This window comes from Dermacentor silvarum, chromosome 4, assembly GCF_013339745.2.
Source record: "Dermacentor silvarum isolate Dsil-2018 chromosome 4, BIME_Dsil_1.4, whole genome shotgun sequence".
Taxonomy (NCBI): Eukaryota; Metazoa; Arthropoda; class Arachnida; order Ixodida; family Ixodidae; genus Dermacentor; species Dermacentor silvarum.
The window spans coordinates 152812797-152827655 of NC_051157.2; the positions used below are offsets into that span (position 1 = coordinate 152812797).

Consider the following 14859-nt stretch of genomic DNA (forward strand, 5'->3'; position numbering starts at 1 on the left):
CATTTCAAGCACTAAACTCGTGTACTTATATACAGATGAGCTGCTAAGCATGAGGCTGGTAAAGTAATTTGTGCAGGAAAAATTTTTCATGCACAAATTACTTTCAAAACAGCAGCTCGTTTGATAACATCCTATGTAGCGTATGGATGCTCCTGAGAGAGTATACAGTATATTTATAGAAATGTGTTGTATATTTTCGTGTAAGGCCGCACCGTCTAGTTTTGGTTATAATATTTCACATAGTTATTCATGCATGGGCTGCACCCCCTTTTTTTCTGAACGCGCATCTTGCCGTGGTTGTCCAACACTATCTCCGCTCGGTGTCAAGGCAGCACTGTGGCGTATCATAGCTCCCTTTCGGTTGGATCCAAAGCTGGTAGTCTTTTGGCAGAAAGCTCGACTTCTCTTGGCGTTCTCATGCAAGTAATTTCCTGGTGCTGTCGGGATCATGCCATCGCGCTTTCTCACGCACTGTATTCGTGGACAGCTATTGCCACAGCGCACTGATGCATTTCACAACTGTTGTGGTATTGTTGTCTATTGTATAATTTTCTTTCTCATAAGACATCACGTGATACTTTGTTCATTTCGTGCAGATGCATATTCTAATGATCTGATCAGGTAAGTGGGGACTTTTGCTTGTAAAACAATCTTTTCCGTTTCATACATGGCACATGTTCGTAGCCAAACACAAAGGAGCAATGCAAGGAAACAAAGAAAAGGAAAAGGCCACACCAGCAAAGAACACCACTTCACACATTTATCTTCATTCTAGCAGTGCCATTTTGGTATCAATGATGACAATGGAGGCTGGCTGGTACATCTTGCTTGGCGATTTTTTTTCCGCTGAATTCTTCCATTATTTCGTGTGCTACTTGGTCGTGATGCTGGCTAAAGCGCATGTACCATCTCCTGCTACATTAGTGCACTGTCAAATGCGAGTACATTGCTGCCCTAATAACTCATTGGTGTTCATTGTGGCACTTGTTAAAATACCTTATGCAGATACAAAAGGAAAGTGACAGTCACATGTGCATGTAAAACATTCGGACATCTTTGTGTGACATACTGTCTTTTGAAAGATTTCATGCCATTTAGTTACATGGTACACCCAGTATACCCACATTTTAGTTTTCTCGTCCAAAAAGCATGGCAACACATTTTGATGCTTTGGAGTGCGCTCATCTGCACCATGTGGAGTCGTGCTGAGCTGGCTCCTTGACACCATTTTCTCCTTGCAGCTGCCTTCTTGAGTTTTATAAAACGGGTGCCTGAAAAAACATTGAGCGCGCAAATGAACACGAGGAAATATTGTGAAACCATCTAAAAACAGTCAAGGAAAAAGGTCGTGGCACTAAGATCCCTTAGGATTAAGTATTTGTACTGCAATACAAGTGAAACATGTAAATGACTGTAATAGTCAACTTACAAAGCAATTTCAATTTTTTCACTTAAGAAAAGAAAAAAGAAAACTGGCCGTTAGGCCTCAGTCCAGCACCAGTGTTACAAAAATTCTGAAAAATAAAATATCGGTCATTGTTAGCACACTTCGTAAACGCATCCCCTCCTCTAGGGGAGAGAGCAGTGGTGGTATTGTCTGCATCTCATTTCTTACGTTATGAACAAACATAATTCCTGAGGAGAATTTGGGCTCTTTGGCTTATCTAAAGCAAATGAAATCAGCCGCCAAAGTAAAGGGAACATAGCTAGTGGAGTTAAGAAAAGTATAAAGACTACACTCGGTATACACAAGTGGCCAACAATAACGCAAATGTGGTGCTAGAAGAATGACGGGGCATGACATGAAAGGAGGTAAACCACATTTAAAGAAACCCGTCAAACTTATGAGACCGAATTCTTTACTCTCTGCTTATGCTGCACTTGAAGATGATTACGATATGAAGTGCTCAAATCGGCAGTCATATAACTGAACAGTGAAGCATGTAGTTTTTATGTAACCTACCAAAAAGCAAAGAGTGCAAAGCTGTATGACGAATTCAGATGTGCCACAAACACCGCATGCGGCACAACCTTGGCGCGTGCCCACTGTGCCCCCCCCCCCCCGCCCTCTGGTTATGACACTGCTCAAACCATAATTTGAGGATCATATTTGCAGTAGGCATGACAATATGGTCATCTAGTTCAATGGATATTACTGGGTGTGATTATAAGAAGGGGTAGCAAGGCCTGTTATGGCAAGCTTACCCACATTTCAAGAATGACAAGAAACAGTTCACTGCGGCCTGTATCTAAGCTTTCTAAAAGCATGCACTTATTTACATTTATGAGGTACGCAGCGGGGTTCATTTTTGACGGACTCGACTCTTGCTGCAGTTTGAAATCTAGCATTTTAAATTCGTGAAGGCATGTAAAACCTTCAGTTAGACCAACGTTATTAGTTTATTAGACCAACTTATAGTTTGTGCATGACAAACGACTGGTAAACTGCAAGGTAACATTTTATGTTGATACTTCATTTCTCCACGAAAAATAACAAGATGGTAAATACATTTCAATCTGCCCTGCAATAGCAAAATGCACAGCTTACGCTTGGATCCCACAGAGGAAGGTTGATTTAGCCGTTCATACGACATAACTTTTAAGTGCGAACTCATACTAGCAAATGCACAGGCATATCGAAAACAATAAACGTGGAGACCGAGTCAATAGCAATAATGTAGAACGTCCCTGCCACTGAAATCCTTCAACAGTAGCCATTGTATTCGATTCCAGTGCATAACTCGCCGCTTGACCAGTCACCGAGTCCATACACAACGCGCCTGTTCACATTCGCACCGTGCTCGGAAACCGCAACACGAGACCCAAAATCAGACATAAATTCACACCATTTCCTACATTGCCAAAAAAGCTGTCTTATTCAGCCCAAAGCAACAATTCCCAATGCGTATTCAGGCAGTTTAACATTACGCGCCAAACTGGCCTCACGCAACGTGCAGCGCTAGCGCTGCACGTAACTTCACTGGCCGCAGATTACCCATGGGCGAAACACACTGTCAAGCGCGCGCCCTAATATAACGAAAGCATGCCGCCAACAAGTTGACGCCTTTTGCTATGTAACTCCTTAGTTAAACAGCGATCCGCACACCGTAGACTGCAAAACTGAATAAATTCAAACACATAAAACACACGCTAAGCACGCTCGGCATTGGCACGGAATCATGGGCTGGTGAAGAAACCTTTTTATGCGACGCCGCGCCTCACTTACTATTGAACACACCGTGCTTCACTCAGCGTCTGCGATTTTGAAAGCTCTTACAGATTGCGGCAAGTGATAAAATCACATGCAGTCATCGTGACGACTGGCTTTTTCTATTGACATCGAATGACGCAGCAAGCATACCTAGTCCGTTGGCAATCGCGGCGGCTTAACAGGCCTAACGTCGCGATCACTGCCTGGCGATAGCATGTCATATACGCAGAATGTGCCACGTAAGTTAGAAATCACTTACCGTGGAGTATTTGTTGTTCAATCCAACGAACGATGAACGACTGTCCTCTTTTCGCGGCGGTGAAACGTGGCTGACACAAGAGTTTTCTTGGATGGCCTAGGCGCGCGCCGCCTGCCCGGGCCTGCCCACTGAACGGATCGCCTTTTTCCGGCGCTGTGCTGTTCCGCGATGTTGTGCGGGCGCGCGGTGGGACGACTCCGAAACAAAAAGTAGTGCGCTGATCTCCGCACCAGTTTGCGCGCTGGATGCCTCTTCTCTTACAAGAAAAACGATGCGCTCTTCGCTCTGCCTGCGTGAGCGATACATCGCCATGTTCCCGACCAGCCTCATGCAGGTTTAAGCAACAGTATATGCTACGTTTTGCTCTCTGTTGCCGCGAGAGTGGAACGGGCATTGTACTCTCTCTCAGATGAGCGGAGTAGAAATACCATTGCACTCTCTCGATGCGGATAGAGTGAACAATGCATTTCACTCTCTCCGACTTTTTGCGAGAGTAAAACAATGCCTTGAAGAGTAAATCGGCCCCTTCATTCTTGCGATACTCTCCCTAGTTTTTAGAGTGTTGGAGCAGTGGCGTAGCCAGAAAGTTTATTCGGGGGGGGGGGGGGGGAGGGCTCAAGTTGCAACTCGGCTTCCTCCTTGTAAAAGTTGTCGAGGCATCAAATCCATGAATAATAACTGCATTGCCATTGCCAATGCCAGTGTATATTAGATGCTGAAAACGAATTATTGAATGCTACGCACTGTCAAGACAAGTAAATTATGTGTTTGTTTTATAAAAGAATAGCTTCGTATGTCTCAAAAATAAGGGCAGAAATAGCTGATAGCAATGCTTCCGCGTTTTTCTTGTCTATCTAACAAGTAAAGAAAATATCACGGGAACTTTAGAACTATATCAGTTCGAAACCATCAAACCATGCGTTCCTCAGACATTGTAAAGCGCAAGTGGTTTTTTTAGTAATCTCATGTTTGAAAATCTTTCTGCCCTGGCAGTGGCACTGGAAGGGTGACTATAATCTGCAGCAGTTTGTACACATGTACATATAACCTGCAGTCTCCATGAGAGAGGGCATCTATTCCTGTGATAAAACCTAAAAACACTTCGATATCGTTTCCTCAGCACCACGCCCGACAAGGTAGACAGCCGTCCTCTTACGGAAGCCACAATTCTTGGTCCCTGGTCGCAGCGGACGTCGGAACGAACTGCTTTAAAAGCGCTAGTACGATTTTTAAAAGAAACAGGACTTAGTGAAAAATTATAGAATGTGCGGACTGATACGTTTCTTTTTTTTCTTTTTATTCTTCTCTTGTTTTCTAATCTTTTCTGCCCTTACCCCATCCCCCTGTGCAGAGTAGCCAACCGGACACTTAACCTGATTAACCTCTCGGCCTTTCACCTCTTATTTTCCTTCCTTCCTTCCTTCCTTCCTTCGATATCGTTCACAGCCTTTTTTACGTACCTTGCACAAACGGTAAGCTGTTCGATTCCAGCAATATCCGTCGTTTCGTCAGCAAGTACGGAGAAGCAGCCTGCAGCGTTCACGTTTGCATCTAGTCTTTCTTTGATAATTTCACCACGAATTTCTATAATTTAGTTTTGTACGTCTGGTTTAAATACGAGAAATTATTGGGGCAACTTTCCAAATGGTTCTTCAGATATGTATGTCTACAATCAGCTCGAATGCGAAGAATCGCTCTGAAAATACCCATATTTTAAGCGGGGGCTTTGCTTCAATCCATAGGACCACTGTCCCTATATGACCACGGAGAGCCAGATCTTGTCGCCCGCAAAAAAGAACTGCCTCAATAATAGGCCGTTAACTGTCATCTGTTTTCTCTTACTTTACTTTGCCTGCCCTGGTCCAGCTGATTGATCATATTTGGCGCGCTTCCTGAAAATGTTTGCAGAAAATTATCAGATGCCAGCTGACAGTCACGGCGATATTTAATATTTTCGTGTGTGTGGAAGAGTGCGAGCGCGTGCTTCCATTTCTGGAACGGCTTGGACACGAGCGTTCGAGTGCGTGCATGTTGGCCCAAGTTTATAAAAACATTAAACCCAGAAACTTCCAGAATTAAAAATCAGAAGCATGCCTTTGGAAATGTCAGTGCACTTTTCGCGTCAAAAGTGTATGAGAACTTTATACCCATCAAGTTTCGGAATTGAAATCCATGCACTCCGTAGATTTCGGTGCCGCTACGAGATGCCGCGACGCGCCCGCTCGCTATCGAAAAGCCCTTGAAACCTTGTGCTCGGCTGGGGCTCCTTACGTTATGTGACTCCAGGTGCATGGGCGTTGCCACGAAATCCAGCCCGAGTTCGCAGTTTGCGCGCCACAATGTCTTTTCGAGCGTCAAAACGACATTGTAGACGAAATCCAGAATGATTCCCGGCACCGGTGGTTGTTTTGGTCGGCGGTGCATGACAGCACGAAAACATTTCGGGGGGGGGGGGGGGGGGGAGGGGCTGAAGCCCCATCAGCCCCCCCCCCTCCCCCTGGCTACGCGCCTGATCTGGAGCATTGGAATAATTTCAAACATTCCATACTCGGATAGCTGAATAGGAAATTGAAGGTTCGAGATACCAAGAGAAACAGCAATGCAAAGATTAGAGCTTCAACAAGTAAAGAATTGCACTACATACTTAATTTCAAGATGCGAAACCAGCGCGGGTACAACTAGGTGCGGGAGAAAGTAAAGAAGCATCTGTACAACTAGAAGGTTCGGTTTAGGATTTCCATAGGATTACTTCAGGCACGCAGGACATAGACGGTTGTTTGATAACGCAAACCTTGTGGTCGTTCATATTTCGGGAAAGTGAATGGTTTAAATGGGGTCTTTGGCGTGAGAAATAAAAATGAGTTATTATCGGCAACTTGGCGCTATTTCAAAAGCTTGCCAGTGTTATCGCATATGCTGCTATTGTATATAACTTTACGTTTTCTTATAGCCCACGTAAATAATTAATCTAAAGGTCACACACGTCTTGCTAGGCTGGACTAAGCCCTTTGTCCATGTGCCATTGCTTATTTTGTGTCATCCTTGAGTTCGCTGTACGTAGAAGGTTAGACAAATGTACTCGTACTTCCGTACAGACTGCTGTTATTCGCTCACATATGTCGCTATTTTACGTAGCTTTACGACAATTTAAACAATGCAAACGCCCCACAGATCTTGCTAGGGTGGAGTGAGCGCTTTGTGCGTCTGCTATTGTTTTTGTCTCGTCATTGTGTGCGCTATACTTACAAGGTCAGAGACATTATCCTGGCTGCATGTAATATAACGAATAGAATTTGTAAGCCATTCGCCCGGAACTCGGTCCGTGCTAGGCCTTTAGGTATAAATAGGCACCCACATATGCTAGAATTAAATACCCAGCCAGGACTGCTCGCAAGTAATGACGCTGTCATTATGTGCCTTTGTCGTCGTAATATTGTAAGTACGAGTTATTACTCTTCGTAATTTTATTCATTGTAAAGCCTTCGAGAAACGCTATTATTACAGAACCCCTGAGCCGCTACAGAGGCACCGCTAATTATAACCAGAGGAATTTTTTTCTCCAGAAGGTTTCGCATAAGCCGTCAAAAAGGAACATAACAACAATGGGCGATACACCACGCTTGTTGTGTACTACATGGCGTTTTAATTAAAATAGCCAAAGCTGACAGTCGTTTTCATAGCCTCGGCGATATTTCTCCTCGTTTTTATTTCTCGGAAAATATATTTATAACACAATAAAGGATAAGTTCAACGTAGTATCTGCTTTGTTTATTACCGCTAAACGCGCTGTTTCGGTTATCTGTCTCTAATTAAATAAATATACATGCATAATATGACAAATTACCTTACGAGTTTAAGACAAACACGTGCATAATTTTGCTTACGATGATTTATATAGGATGATCTATACCATTCAGGATAAAATAAATAAACATTTAGGGAGAAAGATGACGTCGTGGATGTAATTTGGTTACATATAAACAACATGTATATCATGACATTACAACCTTTCAAATATGTCGACTGCGCTATTTTCCCTTAGGGTTGCTGTAACCAAATCTGGTGAAATAGGGGTGTCGCAGCAAGCTTGGTAAGCAACATTTTCATGGCCATAATGGATGTGCATAACAATGCGCGAGAAATGCTGGGCAGCCTAGAGAGCGTTTCCTGAGGGTAACGGTTGAAAGGCACATATACGCTTCATGTTCTTGGTGATGCGAGTTTATGTGGGATGACAACAACAAGACTACGACGAGACCGTTCGTATGACGGTGATGGCATAATTGACGGCCGTTTGACGCGACGTTTACGACATGCCGATTGTTCGGTTCTGCGTGGATGCTGGACGAGCATAAGCGGTAGAAACAAGGATTGTGCCGTCACTTGCGGCTAAGTATCATAGCTATGTATGTGTCATGTGGTACATGTTAAAATGACGATGAGAATTGTTGGCAAAGCAATGCTAAAGGCTTTTCAAATTGGAACGATCATGAAGGCGGCAAAATGTCGGACCTGTATTGTATCGCGTCTGGCACGTGTGCTACGCAAGATAAGCTGAGGGGGCGTTGCCCAACTTCTCTGTATATTGTAGCATAATTCACCTGAAGGGCGTTGCCCCCTTAGATCCTCCTGAATAGATTCTGGGCACTCGTGCCCAGGCTAGCCGGAACATGTCCTGCTGATACATGTTGTCAGAAGGGTCTAGCCCGTGCGCTTATCCGCTCGTCTCAAGGATACCAGTGGCCAGGCGAAGGTCACCAGTATGAATTGCGTGAAGCCACCGGAGTCGTTGTGGTTGGAGGGTGACATAGGTAAGCAGTGGGGGCTGTTCAAGCAACGGTTCCAACTATTCCTGAATGCAGCGGAACCAACGAATAAGAAACGAGAAGGATCGACAAAAACTGGGTTGCTACTAAGCGTTGCTGGAGAAGCCATCAAGATGTACAACATCTTCAGCTTCACGGAACCTGAGTCAAAGGATGATTACGACGCAGTGATCAAGAAGTTCAACGAATACTTCGCTTCACAAATCAATGCGGTGCATCAGCGTTAGCTGTTCCGTAGCCGAATGCAAAAGCCATGTGAGCCTTTTGAACATTTCTTAAGACATCCGAAGACGAAGGCTCGAGCGTGTAACTTTGGTGGACTAGCAGAGTCAATGAGCTGAGACCAGATTGTTTTTGGAACACGCGACGCTAACTAAGACTCGAGAGAAGCTTCTTTCCAACAACCAGCTAACGCTGCAAAAGGCAGAGGAACTGTGTAAAGGCAGCTGAAGTAGCAGCAGCGAACCAGGAAATTTGGATGAGAGAACAAAAGCAAATCGATGAAGCGCACAAGACAAGTGGTGCTTCGAACGTAAAGCAGCGCAAGAGTTATAAACGTCGAACGTGTGGAAGGGAGCATGCACCACGAAAATGCCCAGCGTACGGACAAACTTGTGCATCTCATGGACAGAAGCACTTCGCTATATGCTGCAAAATGTCTCACCTCATATTGATTGTCATTACGACCTTGCACCCCTTGAATAGGACACCTTTAATATGAGACAGCTCGGATGAAAAAGGTTTCAACGGACCGTCTATTGGTTCACCCGTTTTTAAGTTCTGTAGAGTTCTGTAGCACTCTTGCAGATAGCTATCCTTGGCCGTTACTGCGACGAGACGCTTCCAGGTTTCGCCGCTAATAAGTGAGCGTACCGTACTTTCTACGTCCGCGGTGCTAACTGGATCAGTGCCCCGATTGCTGGGTGCTGGAGACAGCATGTCTGCGAGCATTAGATGCTTCGCTGGAACGAAATTCAGGTCGAAGTCATATCTGAGCAATCGCATAGCAAAGCGCTGTAGCCTGTGGCATGTCACCGGTGGCTTGTTTACAGCCGATAAGGCCGGCATTGATATCGACCATCGCCCTTTGATATGTAAGAAAGTGATAGGTCACACGCCATCCAAGCTATGGGGACACAACGCCAGGTGGGAGAGGTGAGCGGGACAGAGCGTCTGCATCAGAATGTTTGCGTCCCGATCAGTAAATGACGCGAATGTCAGACTCGCGGAGCCGTAATGCCCAACGGGCGAGTCGACCAGATGGATCATTCAAGGAGGAGAGCCATCTGTAACCACGTCGAGTGGGCGTCCGTAAAGGTAAGGGCGAAACTTTACTATTGCCCATATGATAGCGAGACACTCTTTCTCCGTAACTGTATAGTTGGCTTCGGCTTTAGTGAGCGCACGGCTGGCGTGAGCAATGACGCACTCGTCAAATCCAGGTTTACTTTGGACAATCATTTACGCCGAGGCCAACCCTGCTACCGTCTGTGTGGATATGAGTCGGGGCGAATGGGTCGAAATGTCGCAGGATCGGAGGTGACGCAAGCAGGTGGCGCAGTGAGGCGAATGCATCGTCGCATGCTGGTGACCACGCCGAGAGGTTGCCGCTGCTGCGGAGCAGCTCAGTCAAGGTGCTATGATGGAGGCTAAGTAACGGAGGACACGACAAAATCTGACAAAGGCCGAGGAAGCTGCGAAGTTCCTTTATTTTGGTGGGTTTAGGAAATTCTGAAACGGCACACAGTTTAGTTGAATCCGGAATGACGCCATCTCTGGAGAGGACAAGGTCCAGAATAAGCAGTTTCCGACCACTGAAGCAACATTTCTTTATATTTAGTTGTAGGCCAGCGGAACTGAGGCAAGTGACTCAGACTTTGTATCTTACTGCACCTGTATTAATCCTCACTTTACGCTGGTCGTGACCTATCACACCAATCTAACGAACTATTTCACCCTAAACATGCCTTTTTTACTTGATTCTCTTCGTCTACCTGCTATAAAACACAAGCAACAATGTAGAAAGAATGCAAACATGTTGTGTTTTGTAAACAGCAGATAACACATTAAACAAAAACAAATCAAAATTGTGCAGTGAAGTCAGCCAGTTGCATCCCTTCCGGCGAACGATAGCACCCTTTCAAGTGCGGTCGGTTCTTACACGTCCACTGCTAATCAAGTGTGCAGACGGATCACGAGGCATAAGGCTTGTCGAACAAGAACCAGCAATGTTTCTAATGAGTTTGAAATTGCATGTACTACTGCATAAATTTATATAACCATATCTTGTCATTACTGCCTCCACATAAATTATCATTCAACTTGCGAGATAAACGCAGACAGCATGACATCAAAACATACACACACAAAGGGGGGCCTGAGCCATAGGATAATAGGACACATCAGTCACAAGGTTTATGGAGTTCAATTGCCGATTGTATAAGTTGGACCCCTCGCTACGGCTACAACTGCCATCCAGCCTTTCCCGCGGCGAAACAACCTTGCTGTGCCACTTGTTGCTGAGAGTGGCGTTCACGAACGCTTACGCATACCGTATGGGAATGGCCGAGCGGCGAATGTGCAACTCCTGTATGTGCCAGGAAACAATCGAGCACCTATTTTGTACTTGTCCTCGCTACGACGTAACGCCTCGCTCTTAGGACAACTTTAAACCGACTGGACTCGAGAGCGTTCTCTGAGTCAAAGATACTGAGACCGTGGCCACAACCGTCACTGGCACAAAAAGCGATGCATGCATGAGTACAGTATTTGAAGTGCACCGGTTTAAGAGACCGCCTATAGCGTCCCTGTACACCATCCCACGTGTACTCAGTACTCATTCTCTTCCTATTTCTCTCTTACTATTCCCCCTTTCCCTTACCCCTAGTGCAGGGTAGCAAACCTGACGCTCTTCTGGTTGACCTCCCTGCCTTTCCTCTCCTTGCTCTCTCTCTCTCTCAGTCAAAGAGCCCATAGCCGTATGCTTCAGAGTACTTACATAATTCATAAGGACAAGTCTTTAAGAAATCAAGCTTGCTTCTGATTACGTAAAGGTCAAGTGCAGTTGAGGCTGCGTGCGTTTTAAAGACATCTTTCGTAGCGAGTTAGCCCAACTTCTCTATATCGGGTATGTTTCTAGCCTGTTTCCTGTACCGATCTCGGATGTGGGCCGATCCTGAGGGCACTGCAATATAAATACTAGATATGTGCAGTGTAAAAATGTGGGTCGATCACGAAGACGTGCGGTGAAAATCTTTATGCAGTCCGATGCTCATCCGACTATCCTCACGCGAGGGGTGGCGCGAGACAGTGCTGTGCGCAGTGACCCCGTGCTATTCTCACCACGAACTCGCTCAGGTACACATTGTTTTTTTTCCACGTCAACTAGAAGTTGAATCGCCTTTATTCTCCTAGTCCTCCCTACGAACTATGCTTAGAAACACAAATTTCTGCAGTCGTTTTTTTTTCAGTTTCTTTTTACCACGAAAGCGTTTTATGTCGGGATCCACGATCAACTTCCTGTAACTTATGGGATGTGCGCGACGAACTCGTCAAGTATGAATTCTTGATAGGGATGGCGCCGCCATCTAGGAGCGTTAAAGCGAAGTAGAGTATCACGACAGTACTGAGCGCCAACAGTGATCGCTTCGGCTGTCTCAGCGCAGTGGAGACTCCAATGCGGGATTTGGCTAAGGTGACGACGCAGTTTCCGCACATGGTTTGGCTTTCGCGTCGGATTAGCCTGCGACACCTCGTCGCCTATGGAGTGCTGCTTCAACATGCATCAGCAGTGCTTACACGCCGCCTACTGCTTCGCTTGCGGTGGCACAAACTAAGAAAATTTCTCTGGTGTCCTTAACTATCGTCTAATAAACGCGAAGGTGAAAGCCTTCGAAAGCCTACTGTAATTCACCTTAATCCACCATAATACGCCCTAATCCACCTTAACCTACCCTAATCCACATTATTCCTACTTATACTACCATAATCCACCATAACGCTTTTTATTTGACCTTAATCCACCCTAATCCTCCCTATTGTCAAGCCTAATCCATCTAAATACACCCTAATCCTCCTTATGTGTCCGTAATACACCTTAATCGACCTTAATACACCCTAATCCACCTTATTCGAATCGCTACTCAATCCATAATTAATCATCTTCTATACACGGCTGGACATGCTTTGGTTCGCTGCTGGCCTTTCTTGGGTCACGTGACTTTCTGTACCTCACAATGCGCCCTTGAAGCATGCATTTCTAAGGCTTTCGCCTTAGAAACTGCTGTGCTAAGCGGCGCAGAAAGCAACGACGTCGACAGACGAATCTCACTTTGGTCCGGCAAGAGGACAGCGTGAAGCAGAACGCCTTCGCATGTTCGCGGCACTCGCGCGAACTCTGCCACTGACATTCCTGAAGGTGAGCGCGTCGCAACCATAATGCGTAAGACATTACGGAGCCGAACCAAAATCTTCGTAAATTCGCCGATGCTACTCGGCAGCAGGACGCCTCTCGCCAACAGGACGCCGCGTACCAAACAATACGGTCGGCGAAGCGCAAATCGTGCGCCTTTCATTGTAGCAGAACGTGGGTTCACGAATCGATTTACTAACAAGCCGTTTGGTTTCGCTTGTTCGGTTTGCGAACGCATGTGGCTTATGGCGGACTTCCGCAGTGCTCCGGCACGTGTAACGCAGTGACTCCTGGGTTTATTTCCCGGTAGTGAGTCATTCAACAACTTTTCGCTTGTGTGGCAAATGTCGAGGATCCCTGTGCAGTGGTAGGGTGCCGCTGACGGCTACTTGGAACTTAATTCTTTACGTAGAATAAGCATGCAACAGTTTCTGTGAAGACATGTTTCAGTTTCGTGTTCTACCGATTCCTATGAAAGAGGTATCAACGATAATTTTTGCATGTAACCTCGGCCGACAGCAACGGCACGTGAAGTCCCTCTTAATTCCTACCAACCAACAGGTCAAGAATTACAAGGTTGTCTTTGACAAAGAAACGTCCAGGTATCACAACATCGGCCAGCATGTCTGAGACACCTTACCCCTGCCCATTCAACCTTTAACTGGACAGCACAAGATCAGTGCATTCTTGTTCGGTCCGCGTTCTCTGTGTCACGTCTCTTTGGACAGGATTTTCATTACTAGGCCGCGCTGTTTTTCAGTGAATTAAGTGTGTTTTGTATCACGTGATAGACTATTACGTTTGTTCTTTTTTCAGTGTCCCAAGTGATGCCTGCTGTTAAGGCTCAGAGCAGTAAGTGCTTGCTTTTTCCCCCCTTAAGTGTCAAGATAAGCGAATAAGCGTATGAATCGCACATTCAATGTTACCGGAAAATCAGGAAACTTTGAGTGGAAGACGTTTCCTACGAAGAGAACTTATGACATTGTAATGGGCCATTCGGTCCCCATTTCAGTTCAGTTATTGCTGAAAGGCATGTAGAGATAATATGGGCGTGGCATCGGACCAACGTCGTTAAATATTGAAGAGTCGTATTTTATCTAATTTGGCATAAAATATTGTTACGGGGAGGCAAACACAACAGGAAAACGTATTTACAGCATATTTACAAGGCGATCAAGGGTCAACCATATGGCCGAGAGCGCGCGCCAGATCATCAGCGTCTTCTTCATCGATGCTCCTCTAGATGAATCATACCGTGACATGACCCACGGCTGCTCAAGCACCGTCACGGTGCTTGCTATGATCCAGGCGAGCGGTAAGGTTTAAGGCGGGATACGTGAACAACGTCAGTAGGTGATGAAACGGTTGGCGAGGAAGAGTCGAGCGGGCCAATCTCATACGTGACGTCTGTTACAGGGCGTAAGACACGGTAGGCTCCGGAGTACCGCGAAAGCAATTTTCTGAGAGTCCAACACGCCGAGTCGGAGTCCATAGAAGCACAAAGGCACCCGGAGTATACATAACGTCGCGATGACGGGAGTCGTAACGGTGCTTCTGGTGGCCTTGCGATGTAGTAAGGCGACGGCGAGCAATTTCGCGTGCCTCATCAGCTCGGGAAATGGCATCACGAGCGTACTCAGTTGGCAAATGGATGGCATCGGGGATGATAGTGTCAAAAGGTAACGTTGGGTAGCGGCCAAACAAGAGATAAAAGGGTGAAAAACCAGCAGTATCATGACGGGAGGAAGTGTAAGCGAATGTAACGAAGGGCAACGCAACATCCTAGTCTAGATGATCAGATGATACATACATAGAAAGCATGTCAGTAAGCGTCGGTTGAAGCGCTCAGTCGAGACGTTAGTTTGTGGGTGGTAAGCCGTCGTAAATTTGCGTTTTGTCGCGCAGCAGCGAAGCAGGTCATCGATAACTCTGGAGAGAAAGTAACGGCCACGGTCAGTGAGGAGTTAACAAGGGGCTCCGTGATGTAAGATGAATCGTGTAGCAGGAAATCAGCGACGTCCGTAGCACAACTGGTAGGGAGAGCGCGTGTAATTGCGTAGCGGGTGGAGTGGTCCGTAGCAACGGCAATCCATTTGTTTCCAGGAGTAGAGGTCGGGAAAGAACCGAGGAGGTCAAGGCCAACTCGGACGAA

The 14859-nt window shown here is 46.0% G+C and overlaps 1 protein-coding gene across 1 annotated transcript in view; it reads left to right on the forward strand.

Moving 5' to 3' along the window:
- LOC119450745 (evasin P1181-like) overlaps positions 1-14859 on the forward strand; it is a 164507-nt gene that overhangs the window by 128157 nt on the left and 21491 nt on the right. The window contains exon 2 of the mRNA XM_049666185.1: positions 13524-13559. Within this exon, the coding sequence (XP_049522142.1) occupies positions 13524-13559 (36 nt within the window). The remainder of the gene's footprint in view (positions 1-13523; positions 13560-14859) is intronic.